The sequence below is a fragment of the Erythrolamprus reginae genome, chromosome 9 (genome assembly GCF_031021105.1).
Source record: "Erythrolamprus reginae isolate rEryReg1 chromosome 9, rEryReg1.hap1, whole genome shotgun sequence".
NCBI lineage: Eukaryota > Metazoa > Chordata > Lepidosauria > Squamata > Dipsadidae > Erythrolamprus > Erythrolamprus reginae.
This window is the reverse complement of record NC_091958.1, coordinates 8,225,547-8,250,549: the sequence shown is the minus strand read 5'-3', so window position 1 is coordinate 8,250,549 and position 25,003 is coordinate 8,225,547. Positions and strand designations below refer to the sequence as shown.

At 42.3% G+C, this 25,003-nt stretch overlaps 1 protein-coding gene across 1 annotated transcript in view; it reads left to right on the top strand.

Moving 5' to 3' along the window:
• LONP2 (lon peptidase 2, peroxisomal) overlaps nucleotides 1–25,003 on the top strand; it is a 75,462-nt gene that overhangs the window by 36,926 nt on the left and 13,533 nt on the right. The window contains exons 9-12 of the mRNA XM_070760266.1: nucleotides 8,560–8,710; nucleotides 10,350–10,476; nucleotides 12,382–12,512; nucleotides 21,728–21,870. Coding sequence (XP_070616367.1) covers nucleotides 8,560–8,710; nucleotides 10,350–10,476; nucleotides 12,382–12,512; nucleotides 21,728–21,870 — 552 coding nt within the window. The remainder of the gene's footprint in view (nucleotides 1–8,559; nucleotides 8,711–10,349; nucleotides 10,477–12,381; nucleotides 12,513–21,727; nucleotides 21,871–25,003) is intronic.

Below are 25,003 nucleotides of genomic sequence, written 5' to 3'. Positions count from 1 at the left end.
ATTTCATTTCGGCTTTCAAGGCAAATTCCCGAGCTCGTAATTCTTCTGAGTAATTCTAAGGATAACATTTGCATTATGTTCTGATTTGTGGGTCAGGGAGTTACAGTGGTACCTCTACTTACGAACTTAATTCGTTCTGTGACCAGGTTCTTAAGTAGAAAAGTTTGTAAGAAGAAGCAATTTTTCCCATAGGAATCAACGTAAAAGCAAATAATGTATGCAATTGGGGAAAACACAGGGAGGGTGGAGGCCCTGTTTCTTCCCAGGTGGTTCCTAAAGAGGCCCCATGGAGGCTTCTTCCCACCTTTTCCGGCCCTGTTTCCTCCCAGGAGATTATTATTATTATTATTTTTTATTATTATTATTATTATTATTATTATTATTATTATTTATTAGATTTGTATGCCGCCCCTCTCCGTAGACTCAGGGCGGCTCACAACAATAACAAAGACAATGTAAGAACAAATCTAATAATTTAAAAAACACTAAAAAACCCATTATTAAAAGCAAGCATACACACAAACATACCATGTATAAACTGTATAGGCCCAGGGGAGATGTCTCAGTTCCCCCATGCCTGATAGCAAAGATGGTTCTTAAGAATTTTACGAAAGGCAAGGAGGGTGGGGGCAGTTCTGATCTCCGGGGGGAGCTGGTTCCAGAGGGTTGGGGCCGCCACAGAGAAGGCTCTTCTCCTGGGTCCCACCAAATGACATTGTTAGTCGACGGGACCCGGAGAAGGCCAACTCTGTGGGACCTCTGTGGGATTCCTAGAGAGGCCCCATAAAGGCTTCTCACTGCATTTTCCGGTTACAGTTTCGGAGGCTCAGGTTTGTAAGTGGAAAATGGTTCTTGAGAAGAGGCAAAAAAATCTTGAACACCCAGTCCTTATCTAGAAAAGTTCGTAAGCAGAGGTGTTCTTAGGTAGAGGTACCACTGTATTTTAAAAATAAATTGTAGCCTGCTCACCCCTGTTTTATAGGAAGCCTCCCTAGATTAATTCATTTCATATCACTGAAGCTACTTAAGATGGGCAAAGCACTTCCACAAATGTTTGACCACAACCTGCCCTTATACAGGTGAGGAAATAACAGCTGCTTCCTAAATTCCAACACTTAGTGCATTGGTCACCCACCCTCAGCTACGATATTTCAAAAGGCTGTTAAGACACATGAAAAATTCAGGCAAATATGGTCCAATTTGTCTGAGTGTTAAATAAATACGCTCTGCCATATGTAGCTGGGGGGAAAGGGCTGGAACATTTCAATGTGTTGATAGTCTCTGCTTAAGGTCAAGGTGCATTGGTAGCTCGATCAGAGCGGAATGCCTCCTTCTTTCCAGTTCTGTTCGTCAACAAGGGAACATTCATTCTATATTTAGATGTCCTCTCTTGAAGGTCAGAGTGGACAGAAAGGAATCTGAGTGTTTCTTAATGGAGAACATTTGTAGACAAGAGAAATCGTGCAGAAAGTACCGGCTAGCCTTTAAGTGTCTGCAGAGATTATCCTGCCTGTTATGGGAATAGGAATTCCAAACACATAAAAGTTTCTTTCTGTAGCCTTATTTTCATGCAAACAAACAAACAAACAAACCCGAAACAACAACAACATTGCAACCAAGAGCCTGAAAACTGATACTTTGCCTTTCTTTCTTCCAACGGACCCTTGAATCTTTTTTATTTTTTATTTTATTAGATTTGTATGCTGCCCCTCTCCGTAGACTCGTTTGTTCTTGATAGTAAAATAAATGGGGCTAATTATTACCTTTACTCTCTCTTTATGACTTTTCCAAAGCCTCTGCTGTGACTGAAAACCGAACATCAAGCTAAATAAAACTTAATTTAAGGTTCTTTTTTAAAAAAAACCACTTTTCTTCTTGGACAATTTCATTTGTATTCCAACAAACTCAATAGAAAGCTTGTGATTCTGTCTTGAATCCTTAACTTTGAGAAGGGATGCTGCTGGAAATTGCAAATAACTCTGAGCTTTCTTCACGGAGATTTCCCATCATCCAGGTCATGGTTGTTTGTTTATTTATTTGTTTATTTGTTTATTATTTATTGGATTTGTATGCCGCCCCTCTCCGAAGACTCGGGGCGGCTAACAGCAGTAACAAGATAGCATACAATAATAATCCAATACTAAAAACAATTAAAAACCCGTTATTATAAAAATTGTAAGGGCCTAGGGGGAAAGAGTATCTCAATTCCCCCATGCCTGGTGTCAGAGGTGGGTTTTAAGTAGCTTACGAAAGGCAAGGAGGGTGGGGGCAATTCTAATCTCTGGGGGGAGTTGGTTCCAGAGGGCCGGGGCCGCCACAGAGAAGGCTCTTCCCCTGGGTCCCGCCAAGCGGCATTGTTTAGTTGACGGGACCCGGAGAAGACCCACTCTGTGGGACCTAACTGGTCGCTGGGATTCGTGCGGCAGAAGGCGGTCCCTGAGATAATCTGGTCCGGTGCCATGAAGGGCTTTATAGGTCATAACCAACACTTTGAATTGTGACCGGAAACTGATCGGCAACCAATGCAGTCTGCGGAGTGTTGGTGTAACATGGGTATATTTGGGAAAGCCCATGATTGCTCTCGCAGCTGCATTCTGCACAAAGGTGCAATTCCAAGAGGCAATTTGGTTTTTGGTTTTTGTTGAAGGTGTTTCCCTTTTCCAAGACTGTTACTTGATCAAATGTTTACATTGAAAAGATCTGAAATTAACCTCTAGCTATCAAGAAAGCTTAAGACACAAAGGTGTCTTTTTCAAGAGGCAACTGGACTTTCTTGGGGTTTTTTGGAAGATGTTTTGCTTCTCATCCAAGAGGTTTTTACAGCTCTGACTGGATGGTAGGGAATCTTTAAGTATACATCCTTCGGTTTTTCCACCATCCACTCAGAGCTGTAAAAGCCTCTTGGATGAGAAGCAAAACACCTTCCAAAAAACCCCAAGAAAGTCCAGTTGCCTCTTGAAAAAGACACCTTTGTGTCTTAAGCTTCCTTGATAGCTACAGGTTAATTTCAGATCTTTTCAATGTAAACATTCGATCAAGTAACTGGTTTCTATTATAAAGACGGGGTAGGAAGAATTGTCTGGGGCCTTTTCTGCTCTTTTGAATTACTACAGAACAAGCTTGGGATACAGACTGTGACTTAGCTGAAATATTTTGTCAAGCGTGTATGTGATTACAGGCAAAGTCTAAACACGTTTGTGGATATATAAGATGTGGAAGCATAGTTATGAGTACATGATATTTTACGAAAACATGGAGACATTAGGACAGGGACGGTCGGCAGACTGGTGCGTTTATGCACATCCCTTACAGATCTCTTAGGAATGGGGTGGAGGTCAACAAAAGACAGTCTAAGGTTAAAGTTTTGGGGGTTTGCAGAAGAAACTACAGAGGCAGGTAATGTATTCCAGGCATTGACCCCTCTGTTGCTGAAGTCGATTGTTTTTACAATCAGGTTTGGAGCGGTTTACATTAAGTTTGATCTATTGTATATACAGTGATACCTTGTCTTACAAACTTAATTGGTTCTGGGACGAGGTTCTTAAGGTGAAAGGTTTGTAAGATGAAACAATGTTTCCCATAGGAATCAATGGAAAAATGATTAATGCGTGCAAGCCCAAAATTCACCCCTTTTACCAGCCGAAGTGCCCATTTTTGTGCTGCTGGGATTCCCCTGAGGCTCCCCTCCATGGAAAACCCCACCTCTGGACTTCTGTGTTTTTGCAATACTACAGGGGAATCCCAGCAGGGAAATCCCAGCATTCCAAAAACAAGCACTTCGCTGGCAACGGAAGTCTGGAGGTGGGGTTTCCCAGTGAAGGGAGCATCAGTGAAATCGCAGCATCGCAAAAACACCGAAGTCCTTGAAACCCCACCTCCGGACCTCTGTGTTTTTGTGATGCTGCGATTTCACTGAGGCTCCCCTCGCTGGGAAACCCCACCTCCAGACTTCTGTTGCCAGCGAAGCACACGTTTTTGCGCTGCTGGGATTCCGCTGCTGGGATTCCCCTGCTGGGATTCCCCTGCAGCATCACAAAAACACGGAAGTCTGGAGGTGGGGTTTCCCATGGAGGGGAGCCTCAGGGGAATCCCAGCAGTGCAAAAATGGGTGCTTTGCTGGCAACGGAAGTCCGGAGGCGGGGCATTCCAGTGGCGGTGGTGGGTTTGTAAGGTGAAAATAGTTTGTAAGAAGAGGCAAAAAAATCTTAAATCCTGGGTTTGTATCTTGAAAAGTTTGTATGACCAGGTGTTTGTAAGATGAGGTATCACTGTATTAGCTGTCTGGCAGAACTTCTGATCCATCTCTGTTGACTCTCCCTGGACTCTTTCAGTGTATTCTATTAATTTTAAAAGTTGTAGTAGGAAAAGCTAATTGAGATGGCTTTCTGTCTTTGACAAATGTTCAAGCCCAGGCACCGTCCACGTGTGATATATAATATTAATTAGCAGCAGCTCTTCCAGGCCATAATTCAAGCCGATAAGCAGAAAGGATGTGTGTTCATTCCCATAATGGAAAGGATAAATTATGTTGACAGCAGCAGGCCCATCGCTCAAGCATTGCTGGCGTTCCAGCCTGTATTATGTGAGAATTGTTCACAGTAACGTAACATGGCTCGCTTAACACATTTCAAGTGAGAGCTTCGGAGGAGTCGGAAATACAGAATTGGAAAAGCATGAATCATAGGAATGCCGTTTGTAGGCTGGAGGTAAGGGAATTAATACCAAACCATGCGAAACTGAGAGAACCTCAAGAGGTATAACCATAAGTTTCAATATATAGTATAGTATAGAATTGAATTGAATTGAAAGGATTAGAATAGAATAGAATAGAATAGAATAGAAACATAGAAGACTGACGGCAGAAAAAGACCTCATGGTCCATCTAGTCTGCCCTTATACTATTTCCTGTATTTTATCTTACAATGGATATATGTTTATCCCAGGCATGTTTAAATTCAGTTACTGTGGATTTACCAACCACGTCTGCTGGAAGTTTGTTCCAAGGATCTACGACTCTTTCAGTAAAATAATATTTTCTCATGTTGCTTTTGATCTTTCCCCAAAACTAACTTCAGATTATGTCCCCTTGTTCTTGTGTTCACTTTCCTATTAAAAACACTTCCCTCCTGAACCTTATTTAACCCTTTAACATATTTAAATGTTTCGATCATGTCCCCCCTTTTCCTTCTGTCCTCCAGACTATACAGATTGAGTTCATTAAGTCTTTCTTGATACGTTTTATGCTTAAGACCTTCCACCATACTTGTAGCCCGTCTTTGGACCCGTTCAATTTTGGAAACATTTGGAAACATTAAACTGCAGTTTCCATTGCTTTGACCATTTATCTAGTAAAGCTAAATCATTTACCATATTACAGACCCCTCCAGGTATATCAACCCTATTGCACACTTTAGAGTCATCGGCAAATAGGCAAACCTTTCCTACCAAACCTTCCCCTATGTCACTCACAAACATATTAAAAAGAATAGGTCCCAGAACAGAACAGAATAGAATAGAATTCTTTATTGGCCAAGGTTGATTGGACACACAAGGAATTTATCGTAGATGTATATGTTCTCAGTGTACATAAAGAGAATAAAATACATTCATCAAGAATAAAAAGATACAACAATTAGTGATAGCCAAGGTTACTAATAAGATATGAAATCGTACTAGGAAATAAATAAAAACAATATAATTTAAAGATACAAGCAACATGGTTATAGTAATAAGCTGGAAGAGATAGAAACTAGTAAAGAAGATAAGAAGAATAGTAATACAGTCTTAATAAATTATTTTACAGTATTGTGAAATTTAGTTGTTAAGCAGAGTGATGGCATTCAGAGAAAAAAAACTGTCCTTGTGTCTAGTTGTTTTGCTGTGCAGTGCCCTATAGCATCACTGTAAGGGTAGAAATTGAAACAATTTATGTCCAGGATGTGAGAGACATTTTCTTGTTTCTCCAATGAGGTTTATGTAGTTTTCCATCTACGTCTCTTGAAGTGGTTTGCAGACAGAATAAAAACCATTGCGATGCAGCAATGAAATTCAAGTAGATTTAAATGAGCCAATATATTCAAATATATACATTGAAAGGGGAAGCTGGCATAACTTTTTCATAGAGGTCTTCTTGTGTCAAGTCTTCCATGGGTACCCAAAATTTACGGGAGAAGCTGCCAGGGGTTAAATGCTTTGGGTTCGCTCATACCTATCAATCGTTGGAGAGCCAGTCGCGAAGGGAGTTAGAGGCTCCGCCCACTGGCCCGGATGCCGCCATTTGGGTTCTTTTACCCTCTGCGCATGCCCAAAGCAAAGAACGCAAATGGCGGTAGGCGGTGCCAATTTAGCAAGATCAGCAAGTCTTTAGCAAGTCTTAAGCATAAAATGTATCAGGAAAGACTTAATGAACTCAATCTGTATAGTCTGGAGGACAGAAGGAAAAGGGGACATGATCGAAACATTTAAATATGTTAAAGGGTTAAATAAGGTCCAGGAGGGAAGTGTTTTTAATAGGAAAGTGAACACAAGAACAAGGGGACACAATCTGAAGTTAGTTGGGGGAAAGATCAAAAGCAACGTGAGAAAATATTATTTTACTGAAAGAGTAGTAGATCCTTGGAACAAACCTCCAGCAGACGTGGTAGATAAATCCACAGTAACTGAATTGAAACATAGATCCATCCTAAGATAAAATACAGAAAATAGTATAAGGGCAGACTAGATGGACCATGAGGTCTTTTTCTGCCATCAATCTTCTATGTTTCTATGGTTCTATCAATTTTGGGCTCAGTTGTGGCCGTAGGTCAAAGAATAACCTGTAGTTGTGTGTTTATGGGTTGTAAGAAGCACAGAAATATTTTGCTAGTAAGCCCAATCAATTTAAAGTTTGGGCCTCCTTTCTCAGAAGCAGCTTTCTCCCCATTGGCTTAGAAGGGCAGAGTCCCAACCAATCTGGAAGTTATGGAAGGTTGCTAGAGATCTTAGAATAGACTCTGAGAGCTATCAACAAAAGTTTCTGGCTTCTTCCCAGCTATAGAAAGTTAAAGTCCCTTGTGCTCTGGTGTGATTCATTTTGGGTGTCGTCTATCTCTTGCCCTCAAGCAGTTTTGCTGACGACAAATCCCCTGGATTTGTGGGTTGACGGCCTTCTTCCAAAACAAAGCTGCAGCTGCGATGTCTTGTCCTCCCATCGGGAGTGGATCTTGTTCATCATGTCTTAATGCAGAGGTCTTCAAACTTGGCAACTTTAAAGACTTGTGGACTTCATCTCCCAGAATTCTAGGAGTTGAAGTCCACAAGTCTTAAAGTTGCCAAGTTTGGGGACCCCTGTATTAATATGACAGGGCTCACATGGTTGTATTTTCTGCCCTGGGACTGTTTCATATCTAGGAAAGTTGGAAAACTCAAATTTCTTCTCAGTGTTACAGAACTGAAAGGTCTATGGGCCATACCATTTCAGACCCATCTCTGGACTGAAATGATATGGTTCATCTTTCTACCATCTTAGTCCTTTTACTAAGGGTCCACTTCAGTAAAATCCCCCAACCCAATTGCCTTCTCTGAACTCACTCCATCCCTGAAGTGTATTTTCTTCCAAAGAGATTAAAACTACAAATAGAATTTGAGATACACTGCACATGTGGCACCCTTCTGCTCACTTCGGTTCAAGTGACCCTTAAAAAAAGAAGATCTCGTTGGCTACTGTTTAGAAACCATCCTACAATTATTTCTACCTTTTGTGTTGCATGATGTGTTAGCAAAAACTTCAGAAGAGAAGGATTTAGGGGTAGTGATTTCTGACAGTCTCAAAATGGGTGAGCAGTGTGGTCGGGCAGTAGGAAAAGCAAGTAGGATGGTTGGCTGCATAGCTAGAGGTATAACAAGCAGGAAGAGGGAGATTGTGACCCCCTTATATAGAGCACTGGTGAGACCACATTTGGAGTACTGTGTTCAGTTCTGGAGACCTCACCTACAAAAAGATATTGACAAAATTGAACGGGTCCAAAGACGGGCTACAAGAATGGTGGAAGGTCTTAAGCATAAAACTTATCAGGAAAGACTTAATGAACTCAATCTGTATAGTCTGGAGGACAGAAGGAAAAGGGGGGACATGATCGAAACATTTAAATATGTTAAAGGGTTAAATAAGGTCCAGGAGGGAAGTGTTTTTAATAGGAAAGTGAACACAAGAACAAGGGGACACAATCTGAAGTTAGTTGGGGGAAAGATCAAAGGCAACATGAGAAAATATTATTTTACTGAAAGAGTAGTAGATCCTTGGAACAAACTTCCAGCAGACGTGGTTGGTAAATCCACAGTAATTGAATTTAAACATGCCTGGGATAAACATATATCCATTGTAAGATAAAATACAGGAAATAGTATAAGGGCAGACTAGATGGACCATGAGGTCTTTTTCTGCCGTCAGTCTTCTATGTTTCTATGATGATCTATTTTAAAAAAGTAGTGATACGTTTTTAGATAAGGGAGATGAATTAAATAGGCAAGGTAAGTTAAAAAAAACCAACTTATCTTTTGTTTTGTTTCTGCTTTTAAAAGGTCTTGGATCCTGAGCAAAACCATAACTTCACCGACCATTACTTAAACGTAGCATTCGATCTGTCTCAAGTCCTCTTCATAGCCACCGCTAACACCACTGCCACCATCCCAGCTGCTTTGTTGGACAGAATGGAGATCATTCAGGTTCCAGGTAACCCAAGCACGGATCACTGTTGTGTGTGGGTGTGTCTTCACAAGTGCACATTTCAGAGAGAGAGGGGACGTATTTACAATGGTTGTAGCATCAGGGGTTCACACCATCTCCATTTGTAACCTTAAAACCCACCTCTGCCGTCAGGCATGGGGGGACTGAGACATCTCCCCCGGGCCTATACAATTCATGTATGGTATGTTTGTGTGTATGTCTGTTTTAATAATGGGGTTTTTAATGTTTTAAATTATTAGATTTGTCTTGAATTGTTTATTGTTGTTGTGAGCCGCCCCGAGTCTACGGAGAGGGGGGCATACAAATAAAATAAAATAAAATAAATAAATACAAACAAACAAACAAACCTTCCCTGGGTTGGGGCTGGCTCTACCACAGTGGATCCCAGTCGACTGCAGGACAATTCAAGCACAGGATGACTCAAGAGAGGAACCTCAAGCAAGTTGCCCCATTCTGTTCCTGCCTTCTGACAAATAAAGTCTTGGGCGTCCTCCTCGATCCACAGCTCACATTAGAGAAACATCTTTCAGCTGTGGCGAGGGGGGCGTTTGCCCAGGTTCTCCTGGTGCACCAGTTGCGGCCCTATCTGGACCGGGACTCACTGCTCACAGTCACTCATGCCCTCATCACCTCGAGGCTCGACTACTGTAACGCTCTCTACATGGGGCTACCTTTGAAAAGTGTTCGGAAACTTCAGATCGTGCAGAATGCAGCTGCAAGAGCAATCATGAGCTTTCCTAAATACACCCATGTTACACCAACACTCCGCAGTCTGCATTAGTTGCCGATCAGTTTCCGGTCACAATTCAAAGTGTTGGTTATGACCTATAAAGCCCTTCATGGCACCGGACCAGAATATCTCCGGGACCGCCTTCTGCCGCACGAATCCCAGCGACCGGTTAGGCCCCACAGAGTTGGCCTTCTCTGGGTCCTGTCGACCAAACAATGTCGTTTGGCGGGACCCAGGGGAAGAGCCTTCTCTGTGGCGGCCCCGACCCTTTGGAACCAACTCCCCCCAGATATCAGAGTTGCCTCCACCCTCCTTGCCTTTCGTAAGCTCCTTAAAACCCACCTCTGTCGTCAGGCATGGGGGAACTGAGACTTTCCCTCCCCCCTAGGCTTATAGAATTTATGCATGGTATGTCAGTATGTATGATTGGTTTCTTAAATTGGGGTTTTTTAAATTAACTTAAATATTAGATTTGTTTACATTGTATTCTTATTGCTGTTAGCCGCCCCGAGTCTACGGAGAGGGGCGGCATACAAATCTGATTAATAAATAAACAAACAAACAAACAAATAAATAAACAAATAAATAAATAAAGTCATTGACGGAAAGTCAAGTTTATTTAATGACTGCGTGATTTGCTCAACAGCTGCAGCGATAACGCTTAACAACCATGGCAAAAAGGCCCTAAAATTTAACGGGATTCTCATAACTTGCTAAGCGACGGGAATTGTGATCCCGCTTACTCGGTTGTAAGTCGAGAACTAGCTGTTGATAAGGCATCTGCACTATCTTGTCTTGGCGTTCCCTCTCTACTTGGTTGTGGTCTTAACCCTCTTCCAAAACGGCATTTCTAAATGCCGGCTCCTCTCTCTCCTCTCGTGAACCATTTCAAAGGATACACGCAAGAGGAGAAGATAGAAATCGCACATCGACATTTGATTCCGAAACAGCTGGAACAGCATGGCCTGACTCCGCAACAGATTCAGATCCCCCAAGAAACAACGCTGGTGATTATCACCCGGTAATAATTTTCTGCATTTTCAATTCTGTACCACTTTTTTTCCCCCTTTTCTTTTTTCTTTTTTGCTTGTGGGAAATAACTAGTTCTAAACTTGGATCATTGTGCCATGAAAGAGCTTTCGAAGAATCAAAAAGTCATTGGAAGTTCAGACAGTATAACAATCATAGTAGCAATAACATTGAATATCCATTATCTATGATTACCAGTGGAATGATTTCATTTTTTTCCATTTATTCATTTGTCCAATACACAAATACATAGGAAGAAAAATAGACATGTGATAATATAAAAGAGGGTGAAAGTGAACTTAGAGGAGAGGATATATGAAAGGAAGCGAATACATAAGATAGGTGGAAGAAAGGAAAGACAATTGTATAGGGGACAAAAGGCACTCCAGTGCACTTATGTACGCCCCTTACTGGCCTCTTAGGAACCTGGAGAGGTCAATCGTGGAGAGTCTAAGGGAGAAGTGTTGGGGGTTAGGGGTTGACACAATTGAGTCAGGTAATGAGTTCCACGCTTCGATAACTCGATTGTTGAAATCATATTTTTTACAGTCAAGTTTGGCGCGGTTCGTATTAAGTTTGAATCTGTTGCGTGCTCTTGTGTTATTACGGTTGAAGCTTAAGTAGTCATTGACTGGTAGGACGTTGCAGCATATGATCTTGTGGGTAATACAAAAACAGAAAAGGCCGAGAGTTGTTGTTTATTTAAAAATCCACAGGCAAAGATAATGACTTTTTCATTATTTTTTCAAAGTAATATCTTTGAAAAAAATTCCTTCTTTTTGAGTTTCAGAAACAGAAAAGAGATTTGCAAAGGAGAGAAGCAACACAACAGAAAGGGGTTTGTGTGGGGGGATGGCATTTGTAGAAAAAGCAGAGTTTAGGGATGGTCAGTGATCTCGGCTTACCATTTCCAGTTTGTGTGCTTCCTATCATCTGCGGTTAACTTTGTGTTACTTTGAGAGCCAAATTATGCCATGTTCCCAAAGTTGTTTTTTTTCCCCCAAAATGCAACCAGACTTTGTATTTCCTTGAAGATGTTTCGCTTCTCATCCAAGAAGCTTCTTCAGTTTTGGCTGAAAGGTGCATGATGGCTGCAAGGAACGTAAATCCTTCCACCCTCCACCATTCAGTCAGAACCGAAGAGCTTCTTGGATGAGAAGCGAAACGTCTTCAAGGAATAAAAAAAGCCCAGCTGCCTTTTGCAAAAACCACCTTTGGGGCAACCGTGACCCAGATGACCAAGAATCTCCATACACAAATTCTGCCATTTGTCCATTTTGCCCCCAATCACTGCAAGGGAACACCACTGGCATCCTCTGGAGAACTTCTGAGATGCAAAAGTGGCTTTATTGTAACCCCTGGCCTATATCAGTGACGGCAAACCTATGGCACAAGTGCCACAGGTAGCACCTGGAGCCATATCTGCTGGCACGTCAGCTGTTGCCCTAGCTCAGCTCCAATGCTTATATGTGTGCTAGCTAGCTGATTTTTGGCTCACACAGGCTCTGGGAGGGCAATTTAGGCTTCCAGAGAGCCTCCAGGGGGATGGGGGAGGGCGTTTTTACCCTCTTCCGGCTCCAGGGAAGCCTTTTGAGCCTGGGGAAGGTGAAACCCGAGCCTATTGGGGCCACCAGAAGTTGGGATACAAGCTCTTTCTGGCCTCCAAGGGCCTCTGGGTGGGGGAGGCTGTTTTCGCCCTCCCCAGGCATTGAATTATGGGTGGGGGCACTCGTGCACACGTGGCCTATATTGTTTTGCAATTTAGATAATTTGCAGACCCTGCCTCACCAAACTCAGGATAGCTGGTAACCTCTGAAGCCCCCTCCAGGATCCTTGGTTGATGTTTGTTTCTGTTCACACACTGAAAAGGGTATCCTTGTCTGTCGCTTTTGGCTAGCTACACCCGAGAGGCTGGAGTCCGCTCTCTGGATCGCAAACTCGGAGCCATTTGCCGGGCAGTGGCCGTCAAAGTGGCTGAAAGCCAGCACAAGGTGATGAGGCCGGATCGCTCGGAAGGGACGGAAGGAGGTTTGTAAGCTGCTTTATTATTATTACTATTATTATTATTATTATTATTATTATTATTATTATTACTACTACTACTACTACTACTACTACTACTACTACGCTCAGAAGGAACATAAGGAGGTGATTTCTGACAGTCTCAAAATGGGTGAACAGTGCAGTCAGGCGGTAGGGAAAGCAAGTAGAATGCTTGGCTGCATAGCTAGAGGTATAACAAGCAGGAAGAGGGAGATTGTAATCCCGCTATATAGAGCGCTGGTGAGACCACATTTGGAATACTGTGTTCAGTTCTGGAGACCTCACCTACAAAAAGATATTGACAAAAATGAACGGGTCCAAAGACGGGCTACAAGAATGGTGGAAGGTCTTAAGCATAAAACGTATGAGGAAAGACTTAATGAACTCAATCTGTATAGTCTGGAGGACAGAAGGAAAAGGGGGAACATGATCGAAACATTTAAATATGTTAAAAGGGTTAAATAAGGTCCAGGAGGGAAGTGTTTTTAATAGGAAAGTGAACACAAGGACAAGGGGACACAATCTGAAGTTAGTTGGGGGAAAGATCAAAAGCAACATGAGAAAATATTATTTTACTGAAAGAGTAGTAGATCCTTGGAACAAACTTCCAGCAGACGTGGTAGATAAATCCACAGTAACTGAACTTAAACATGCCTGGGATAAACATATATCCATCCTAAGATAAAATACAGAAAATAGTATAAGGGCAGACTAGATGGACCATGAGGTCTTTTTCTGCCGTCAGACTTTGATGTTTCTATGTTTCTATGAGGTTTGTAAGCGGCTTTATTATTATTATTACCGGTATTTATTATTATTATTATTATTATTATTATTATTATTATTATTATTATTATTATTACTATGCTCGGAAGGGACAGAAGGAGGTTTGTAAGCTGGTTGTTTGTTATTATTATCATTATTATCATTATCATTATTATTACTATTATTTACAAGAACCAGTAACACACAGCAAATGAGATTGATATGCTGGATGTCGCATCACAATATCACAAGTCCAACACTTCCCAAGCATCTAGGACTGTGTGATATATTTTCGTATGATGCGCGCAGATCCAAGTGTGGTGGCCTTTTGCAACTGACAGATTGTGGTTTTGTCAATGTTTATTGTTTTCAAGTGCCGGCTGTGGTCTTTTGGCACAGCACCCAGTGTGTTGATTACTACTGGGACCACCTGTACTGGTTTATGCCAGAGTCGTTGGAGTTCGATTTTAAGGTCCTGATATTGGCCATGTTTTTCTTGTTGTTTTTCATCAATTCGACTGGTATGGCGACATCAATGATTCACACCCCTTCTTTTCCACAACCGTAAGGTCTGGTGTACTGTGTCCAAAACCCCTGTCAGTTGGAAACACTATTGTTGTTATTATTATCATTTTCATCTTTTCTCCTTTCTTAAAAATTCTGACCAATCTCCGGCTCTCTCACCAGCTTCTTGGCTTGGATAGCTTCCCAAGAACGGGCTTGGCAGCGTTTTGAGTTTTAGATTTGCATATGTTTTGTTCTTCGCTGAAATACAACTGCACCGTTTCCCGGTTTTTAGCGTTCATCTCTCGCGGCGCACAAGAGAATTATCTGCCCTACATCTGCTGGCAGAAGGAAATCTTAGCTGGGTTCGTAGCTGAGAGGTGAATGCGTGACTGGAGCAGTTGCTCGGCTCACAATTTGATCTCTGAGGCCAGGGTTGGTTTTCATCTTCCATGTGTTGTGAATTTCTCCCTTCGCTTCCCCCTTCTTTCAAAGGCTGTGCTTCCACTTCCAAGTCAACTAAGCAATGTCGCCTGGTGGGACCCAGGGGAAGAGCCTTCTCTGTGGCGGCCCCGGCCCTCTGGAACCAACTACCCCAGAGATTAGAACTGCCCCCACCCTCCTTGCCTTTCGTAAACAACTTAAAACCCACCTCTGCTGCCAGGCATGGGGGAATTGAGATCCTCTTTCCCCCTAGGCCTTTACAATTGTATGCATGGTATGTATGTATGTATGTTGGTTTTTATATTAGTAGATTTTTAATCATCAATACCAAATTACTATTGTACACTGTTTTATTGTTGCTGTTAGCCGCCCCGACATACAAATCCAATAAAATAAATAAATAAATAAATGCAAGCAAGCAAGCAAGCTAGCAAGCTAGCAAGCAAGCAAGCAAGCAAGCAAGCTAGCAAGCTAGCAAGCTGCTATCCAGGAGCGAACGCAATACTAATCTTGTTTATTTTTATTTATTTATTCATTTATTTTGTCCAATACACAATGAGAGTTTTAGTGGGTATATAAATATAAAGCCTTTGGTACAGATAAAAAAAATAGCCAACATCCTAAGAAACCCCAAAGACAATATCCAGCTAGAAAACCAGGGAGTTTATCAAATACCGTGTAAAATCTGCCCAGCCACATATATTGGACAAACTAACAGGAGAGTAAATGCACGTGTTGCAGAACATAAGAATGCATTACAGAAAAAAAGAAAAAAACCTCCTCCCTTTTCCAACACTTCAAAACTACAGGTCATGAAATTGATTTTGACAGTACTAAATTAATTTCCAAAACAGAACACTACAGCAAAAGAAAAATCATGGAAGCCATCGAGATAGAAAAACATCCCCAAAATATGAACAAGCGGGATGATACCTCCCGCCTACCAGACATCTGGAAACCAGCCCTCATTAACAAACTTATCCCAGCCATAGAAACTGAAATCAGACTCAGAACACACATTGCAAAACAATCAAGTAGACTGCAAGCTCCAACTACTCAGGATATCACGCCTAATCCACAATCATTAACTAATCAGCATACCTCAGTTACATCAACGACTCCAGGTGTTACCCCACTGACTCACCAGGAAGTTTCTACACAGCAGGCAATTGCTGAGCCATCAAACCACACCCAGCCACCAGTATTTATAGAAGGAAGGCAGCTCAGGTCTCGCTGTGTTCGCCCTAGAACAAGGACAGAAGCACCAGCCTAAAGATGACGAGTGGGACCTCGTCGAAACGTCGCCAGAAATTTCCAAATCCTACACGGGAAGAAACCCAAATATGCCAAGACCGTCAAATATATATATATATACATATAGTAAAATACAAGATGAAGGTTATAGAGGAGATGCTCATAGTAAAATATATCTATGAAAGAATAGAAAAGAAGATATAGTAATAGAACATATCAATGAAAGAATAGAAGAAAAGATATAGGAATAGAAGAAAGGTATAGGAGATATAGGAGAGCAATAGGACAGGGGACGGAAGGCACTCTAGTGCACTTGTACTCTTAATTATTATTAACTCTTAGTCATTAATTGAGATGCTGGAAAGAGTGCAGAAAAGAACAACCAAAAAAAAGATTAAAGGACTGGAGGCTAAAACCTACAAAAAACACTTACAGGAATTGGATATGTCCTTAGACTTAAGAAAAGAAGGTTAGAGGAGACACGATAACAGTGTTCCAATATTTGAGGGGCTCCTACAAAGACGAAGGGGGTCTATTTTTTCCAAAGCACCAAAAGGCAAGGCAAGAAACAATGGTTGGAAACTAACCAAGGAAAGAAACAATCTAAATGAAAGGAAATTTCCTAAAGGTGAGAGCAATTAACCAACGGAATAGCTTGTCTTCAGAAGTTGTGGGTGCTCCATCACATTCAAAAAGAGACTGGACTGTGGACAACCATTTGTTGAAATGCTATGGGGTCTCCTACTCGAGAAGAGGTTTGGAGTAGAAGATCTCTGAGGTTCCTTCCAAGTCTATTACCCTATGTTTTAATATTTGATAGCCAATCACTTTGAAGTAAGGCAAGTCATTTTGTTTTTGGGAAGAAAAGAAAAAGGAATTTAAAATATCTGGTTTAACTGTGTCTGTTACCGCGGAGAGACTTCTGCCTTCCATCTACTGTCCATCATCACAAGATTAAAACAAAAACTTGTTTGGGATTAAAACAAATCCAGTTCTGATTTGTTTTGGAGTTTGATCCCAATAGCATTGCTGGAAATTTGTATTTGTTCCAGTGGTTTGCCATACAAACAGAAAATTATCTGTCATAGCAGGTATTTTATCTGTGGGCTTCAACACTTAAAATATGTACGTTCGCCATCACTCTACTAAACAAATAATTCCCTTAACACTGTCAGACTTTCTACTAAATCTGCACTTCTATTCTACTAGTTTTTCTCATCATTCCTTTCACCCATTTCCTCCCATGTTGACTGTATGACTGTAACTTGTTGCTTATATCCTAAGGCTTTTATTAATATTGCTTCTTCATTGCTTATTTGACCCCTATGACAATCATTAAGTGTTGTATCACATGACTCTTGACAAATGTATATTTTATTTTATGTGCGCTGAGAGCATATGCACCAAGATAAATTCCTTGTGTGTCCAATCACACTTGGCCAATAAAAAATTCTATTCTATTCTATTCAGGAATTCTTCACAAGCTCTCTTGAAAAATATACCTGTTCATTATGATGAAAACTTTGAGCCCATGTGTGCTGCAAACGTATTAATATAACCTGAGATTTAATGATTATTCAGGCATGTTTATATTGGCTGCAGACTTAGTTTTATTCTACAGTTGTGATTTTTTTTTTTAATGTCTGGCTGAAAATATGTTAGACATTGAAGAGAACGTATCCTGCCCACATATGGAAAATTGGAGGTGTATTTTTACAGAGTTTTGTGCCAGGTGAGAACATTTTAACCTTTTGAACTTGTACCACAAATCTTTTTTTTTTAAAGATGGGACTCTCTTGGGTGTCAACAGAGATATTGATGTAGAGTTTGTAGATTCCTGTGACTCACACACTTGCACTCTAGAGAGAAACAGATGTCAGCCCGTGCCTTTCACAATTATTTTTATTGGCATATTCCTTGTGTTTTCTTACTGGCTCTGCCTACATTAGCATCTAATAATTGCGGCCATATATTTCGAAAGCAACTTTTTAAGCACACTTTAATTATTTGTGTCATATTTCTGTTCCCAGCCCTCTTCCAAAGGAGAAAGAATCGAGCAATTAGAAAAGAGTTGAATTTATTCTTAGTCTAAATCCAAAAGGCCCAGCTAAAAAAGGAAAGCTTAAAAGCAAGATTGGCAAATTGAAGTATCGTAGTCTCCAGTGGAGGACTTTCCAGCATATGGGACTGGTCAGAAAAAACCCCACCTCTGTGTGTTTATGTCTTAATTTGTGGTAGGTCAGAGGTGGGGAACGATGGCCCCTTTATGATCTGCAGACTTCAACTCCCAGAATTCCATGGCTGGGAGTCAAGGTCCACAGGTTGTGAAGAGGACCATCATTTCTCGCCACTGGTCTGCTTGCCCTGGACAATTGAGCTCTTGTTTCGGTTATTGAATGGGGCAAAACCCACTTAACAGATGTTTCACTTAGCAACATCAATGTTGGGCTCAGTTATGGTCCTAATTCGAGAAATACCTGTAATGGTGGTGATAGCTCACTTACTTATTCAAGCCCAAATAGTGATAGTCCCCTTATTTATCCAAAGCACCAGAAGGCAGGACAAGAAGCTGTTGTGGATGGAAACTAACCAAGGAGAGAAGCAACCTGGAATTGAGGAGAAATTTCCTAACAGTGAGAACAATTAGCCAGTGGAACAGCTTGCCACCAGACGTTGTGGGCGCTTCATCACTGGATGCTTTTAAGAAAAGATTGTATAGCCACTTGTCTGGAATGGTATAGGGCAGTGATGATGAACTTTTTTCCCCTTGAGTGCCGAAAGCGCATGCACATACACTATCACGCCTGGGTGAGTGCCCACACCCATAATTCAATGCCTGGGGAGGGCGACTATTGCTTTCCCTGGCCCTCCGGAGGCACTCTACAGGCCAGAAACAGCCGGTTTCCCAACTTCTGGTAGGCCCAGTAGGCTTGTGTTTTGCCCTCCCCTGGCTCCAAAGGCTTCCCTAGAGATGGAGGAGGGTAAAAAAAAACCTTGCCCATCTCCTGGAGGCTCTCTGGAAGCTGAAAATGCCCTTCCAGAGCCTCTGTGCGAGCCAAAAATCAGCTGGCCGGCACATACATGCACGTTGGAGCTGAGCTAGTGTGCTAGCAGATATGGCTCTGCGTGCCACCTGTGGCACCTGTGCCATAGGCTCACCATCACTGGTATAGGGTCTCCTGTTTGAGCAAGGGGTTGGATTAGAAGACCTCCAAGGTCCCTTCCAGCTCTATTCTGATTAAACTGTTCTCCAATGCACCTGAAAGCAGGACATAGAAACATAGAAGATTGACGGCAGAAAAAGACCTCATGGTCCATCTAGTCTGCCCTTATACTCTTTTGTATATTTTATCTTAGGATGGATATATGTTTATCCCAGGCACGTTTAAATTCAGTTACTGTGGATTTACCAACCACGTCTGCTGGAAGTTTGTTCCAAGAATCTACTACTCTTTCAGTAAAATAATATTTTCTCACGTTATGTCTAATCTTTCCCCCAACTAACCTCAGATTGTGCCCTCTAGTTCTTGTGTTCACTTTTCTATTAAAAACACTCCCCTCCTGAATCTTATTTAACCCTTTGACATATTTAAATGTTTCGATCACGTCCCCCCTTTCCCTTCTGTCCTCCAGACTATACAGATGGAGTTCACGAAGTCTTTCCTGATACATTTTATGCTTAAGACCTTCCACCATTCTTGTAGCCCGTCTTTGGACCCGTTCAATTTTGTCAATATCTTTTTGTAGGTGAGGTCTCCAGAACCGAACACAGTATTCCAAATTGGGTCTCACCAGCGCTCTATATAAGGGGATCACAATCCCCCTCTTCCTGCTTGTTATACCTCTAGCTATGCAGCCAAGCATCCTACTTTCTTTCCCTACCACCCGACCACACTGCTCACCCATTTTGAGACTGTCAGAAATCACTACCCCTAAATCCTTCTCTTCTGAAGTTTTTGCTAACACAGAACTGCCAACACAATACAGTACTGTACTCAGATTGAGGATTCCTTTTCCCCAAGTGCATTATTTTGCAGAGGACAAGAAGCAATGGATGGAAACTAACCAAGGAGAGAAGCAATTGAGGAGACATTTCCTAACAGTGAGGACAATTCTCAGAAGTTGTGGTTGCTTCAACACTGGAGGTTTTTAAGAGAAGGCTAGACAGTCACCTGTCTTAAATGGTACAGGATTTCCTGCTTGAGCAGAGGGTTGGTCTAGGACAGTGTGTCCCAACCTTGGCAACTTGAAGATATCTGGACTTCAACTCCCAGAATTCCCCAGCCAGCATTCGCTGGCTGGGGAATTCTGGGAGTTGAAGTCCAGATATCTTCAAGTTGCCAAGGTTGGGACACACTGGTCTCAGAGACCTCCAATGTCCCCTCCTGCTCTAGTCTAATTCTGAAACCAACTCTCATTCTCTTTGCAAAGCCTCGCCCGTTCCAGATGCATTCCCCACCCCCTTGTAACATTAGAGGGACGTGTTTACTACGGAGCAGAACAAAAAGGCAGCTTTGTCTTCTGCGTCTCCTCCCTGCCCTTCCCTCCTCCCCTCCACCAAATTTCAGCAAAAGAAGTTATTTACAGGGTAGAAAACGGAGCTGGAAATTGCTGCCAGCGCGGAAAGGAACATCAAGCGGGAAGTTTTCCCAATGGTGTAAAATTCAAGGCTTGGTTGTTCTTTTTTTTTTTGGTTTTGTTTTAGTTTACCACCCCGTTTGGGTCTTTTGTTTTTCACCCTTTGGAGGAAATCCTACCGCACAACTGTTGCCAACCTTCTTGCCTTTGTGTGGTCTAAAATGGCAGCCGGCAAAACAGAGCAATGAAAGGGAAGGTGCCAAAATGGGCAGGGAGAGGATTTGCCCTTTGCCTGGGGCTGGCATTTGAATCGCATGCCCGGCTGCCAAACAAGCAAAGGGGTTTTTTTTCCCTTTGTTTGAAAAATTAGGGAGGAGGAGGAGGAGGAGGAAAGAAGGAGGTAGTGGGAGGAGGAGGAGGAGGAGGAAGAGAAAAGAAGAAAGAATAAAATACTACTACTATGAGGAGGAGGAGGAGGGAAGAAGAAAGTAGTAGTAGTAGAAAGTAGAGGAAAAAAGAAAAGTAGCAATAGTAGTAGTAAGAGGAGGAGAGAAGAAGAAGAAGAAGAAGAAGAAGAAGAAGAAGAAGAAGAAGAAGAAGAAATAATAGAACAAGAACAACAAGAACAAGAACAAGAACAACAGGAAGAACAAGAACAAGAAGAACAACAAGAAGAACACGTCGTCGTCGTCGTAGTAGTAGTAGTTGTGGTAGTAGTAGTAGTAGTTGTTGTTGGCCAATGCCAGAGTGAATCGGATTTGTCCTGAACCTGAAATTTGTCATGGAGACATCATGGCTGCATTACTTCAACAATCAAGCTGAATCCCGCTCACCAGCCACGGATTGTGGTTGGTCAAAGCTTGCTTCAATTCCAATTCCAGTTGGGTAGGCAACAAAAATAAGAGAGGTTTGCAGAATACTCAATAGGTTCTAGTTAATAAGGCACCAGGGTAGGAATCAGGAGATGGCAAATTCTACTCCTGTCTTAGGTATGAAAGCCAACGGGGTAACTTGAGTCAATCGCCAGTAGACTGTGAATTCTAGTCCTGCCTTAGATACGAAAACTGGCTGGGTGACTGTAACCAAAAAAGGCAGGGAGAAGCCTCCGTGGGGCCTCTCTAGGAATCTCCTGGGAGGAAACAGGGCCAGAAAAGGCGGGCAGAAGCCTCCATGGGGCCTCCCTAGGAATCTCCTGGGAAGAAACGGCCTCCAACCTCCCTATGGTTTCCCCAATCGCATGCATTATTTGCTTTCACATTGATTCCTATGGGAAAAAATGCTTATGCTTACAAACTTTTCTACTTAAGAACCTGGTCACGGAACAAATTAAGTTCGTAAGTAGAGGTACCACTGTACAATCGAGGCCAGAATTTAGTGAGACATTTGTTAAATGAATTTTGCCCCATTTTACGACCTCACCTTGCCACAGTTGTTAAGTGAATCCCTGCAGTTGTTAAATTAGTGGCACCGTTAAGTGATCTTTGCAACTTTCTATTGACTTTGCTGGTCAGAAGGTCGCAAAAGAGGGATCGCGTGACCCCAATGGCACCTTAACCGTCATAAATATGAATCATTCGCCAAGCATTCTAATTTTGATGACGTGACTACATGAGGTACTGCAATCAATATTTTCCCCCCTTTTAATTCTCCTCCAGATTGGAAAGAACACATCACTGAAGAGCCGAAAACGGAAAGTCTCCACGACGCTTCCGACCTAGCTCTGCCCCCTGAGATGCCCATTTTAATCGACGTCCATGCCTTGAAGGACATCCTGGGCCCGCCCATGTACGAACTAGAGGTACGGCTTCTCGTTTTTCTTCTGTTGCTCGGTGAGCTTTGCTTTCTGTGGTTGGTTGGCTTTATGGTTTGTGCAAATCAGTTTGTGCTCGATTGGTAGGAGAGCCTTCCCCTCGCTGCTATGGTAAACTGCAAAGCTTGTGAAAACTCACTCAATTCAAACATCAAGCATCAGGGGCAAACACAAAGCTCCCACCCTAGTGGCCTTCTGAAAATCCTTGAAGAGCTAGCTTTGCCAGCATGAAGTAACACCGAGTCACAGCCTAATTATGATTTGTTTGGTATGAATATGTGTACGAGTGTATAGTAGAGTTTTGGGGGGGGGGAGTTGTTGATGATATTAATGGGTTTTTTACTGTTTTTATTGTTCTTGTTTGACTTCCAATGTATTTATTGGAATTGGCCTTCTCCGGGTCCTGTCGACTAAACAATGTCATTTGGCGGGGAAGAGCCTTCTCTGTGGTGGCCCCGACCCTCTGGAACCAACTCCCCCCAGATATCAGAGTTGTCCTCACCCTCCTTGCCTTTCGTAAGCTATTTAAAACCCACCTCTGTCGTCAGGCATGGGGGAATTGAGATATTCCCTTCCCCCTAGGCTTATAAAATTTATGCATGGTAAGCAACATGAGAAAATATTATTTTACTGAAACAGTAGTAGATGCTTGGAACAAACTTCCAGCAGACGTGATTGGCAAAACCACAGTCACTGAATTTAAACATGCCTGGGATAAACATATATCCATTGTAAGATAAAATACAAGAAACAGTATAAGGGGAGACAAATGGACCATGGGGTCTTTTTCTGCCGTCAGTCTTCTATGTTTCTATCACTAAATGAACTGGGGTAACTTTGAACACGCGCTAAGTGATCTATGGCCCTGAGTCCTACGGGATTGGGTGGCATAGAAGTTGAGCAAATTAAATTAAATTACTGTTAAGTCATATTTTTTTTGCGGTGCAATTGTAACTTCGCTAAACTTTCTTTAAACGGACTGTCGCAAATCAAGGACGACCTGAGATAGCGCCATTAAAAATATAGGTCTCGGGCTCAAAGGAATCCGGTAGCTTTGGAATCTCAAATGAAACATTAGAGATATATCTACGCATTCTGGACCAGCGGAGAGCTAAAAGCCTTTCCAGATGGCCGCCATCTGAGTGTGGCCATTGGCCAGTATCACTAGGTAGCAGCCTCGAGCAACATGTGCTGAAACAGCTCCCTTGGCCTCCCTTAACTGCCCTGCCTGTTCCTTTTTTGGGGTCCCAGTGGAAAACATTCCTCCTTGGTTCCATTTGTTTGTCTTTCCCGCAGCTTGCTGTGGGCCTCTCGTTCCTTCCTTCTTTCTTTTTTTCCCTCCTCCTTGGCTCGGAGAGTTTTCACCTCTGACCCTCCCCTCCGCCATCAATAACTAGCTGGAAATCTAGACCTCGCCAGGACTGTTTGCCTGTCAGCGCTTGGGCGGAGGAAGAGAAACCGAAAACCAAAATTAATTGAATCAATTAGCCTTCTTGGAAGGGGAAAGAGGACTTTCCCCACTCCCCACCGCCAAATGAAATATTTTTTAAATGAATACCTTAGGCCTGTAAGCTCGCACTGTGCAGCTCCTGAAAAAGGAACCGGAGACTTTGGAATTAAAATTTGCTCATTTAGAGAAATGGAGTTGTGCCGTCTGGATATGTTGAGTTGAATTCTGAAAGAAAAGCTTGGATTTGAAACAACTGTTTTTCAAATATATACACTGCTCAAAAAAATAAAGGGAACACTTAAACAACAGAGTATAACAGAGTGGGTCTTCTCCGGGTCCCGTCAACTAAACAGTGCCGCTTGGCGGGACCCCACCCTCCTTGCCTTTCGTAAGCTACTTAAAACCCACCTCTGCCGCCAGGCAAGGGGGAATTGAGATACTCTTTCCCCCTAGGCCTTTACAATTTTATGCATGGTATGTCTGTATGTATGTTTGGTTTTTTATTATAATGGGTTTTAATTGTTTTTAGTATTGGATTATTGTTATACGCTGTCTTATTATTGCTGTTAGCCGCCCCAAGTCTCCGGAGAGGGGCGGCATACAAATGCAATCAATCAATCAATAAATAAATAAATAACAAACAAACAAACAAACAAACTTCTGTGAAATCAAACTGTCCACTTAGGAAGCAACACTGATTGACAATGAATTACACATGTTGTCAGCACATTCAACTTTGTACAGAACAAAGTATTCATTGAGGATATTTCATTCATTCAGATCTAGGATGTGTTATTTGAGTGTTTCCTTTTTTTTTTTTTGAGCAGTGTATATATAAGGTGTGTTAAAAGATAAAAGAGTTAAGGTGAGCTCAATTTCTGGGACTTATACGGATATATCCATGTGGCTAAGGATGGCGTTGTCTTCTCTTACTTCCATTCCTGCAACCTTGAGATTCCCTGGCGAGCCTGCATCCCACGCGATAATTAGATCTGACCCTAAGCGTAATTAAAGAGTTGCAATTGGAAAGGTCCTTTTTAATTGCTATCTTCATGGCAAAATGAAGGTGGCAGCATCTGGAGAAGGACCTTCAAATACCGCTACAGTTGGACTACATGGAGGCTGTGTTTAGGTGTGTGTGTGTGTGTGTGTGTGTGCTGACATTCATAGTTTACATCTCAAATTGCGCAGCGCTTTAAAGTTTCAAACCACAGTTTATGTTCAGAACTACAGGTAGTTCTCCGTACTGAAGGAGTGGGTCCAGCAGTCACATGGGTTGCTCCTGTCCAATCCGTTGGAACTGAGCCTAGTATTAAAAAAGACTGCTGGATCCGCCCCTTCCCCAGAATTCGCTCAGTTCGCATCCTCGGATGTGTGTGAATGCTCGTTCCTCTCGATAAAACACCTTCCCTTCGATCTCTCTTCAATAGCAAGTAAGATTTTTCCATTACTCAGCTTGCCGGCAGTTTTTTTCTCAGCCCTACAGGGCTTTGAGTTGGGGGAGAAGTTAGCGGCTCAGCCATTTGCGGTTTTTTCCCTTCGTGCTGTAGCCGCGGCCGGTTTGTTAATTCCGGCCTTGGAGGTCCTGCCGTGAGCAAGCTTTATTTTTTTCAACTAATTAAGGGCTATTTACCTCCCGCGGTGTGGGACTTGTTTTGTCTCCCGGGCTTA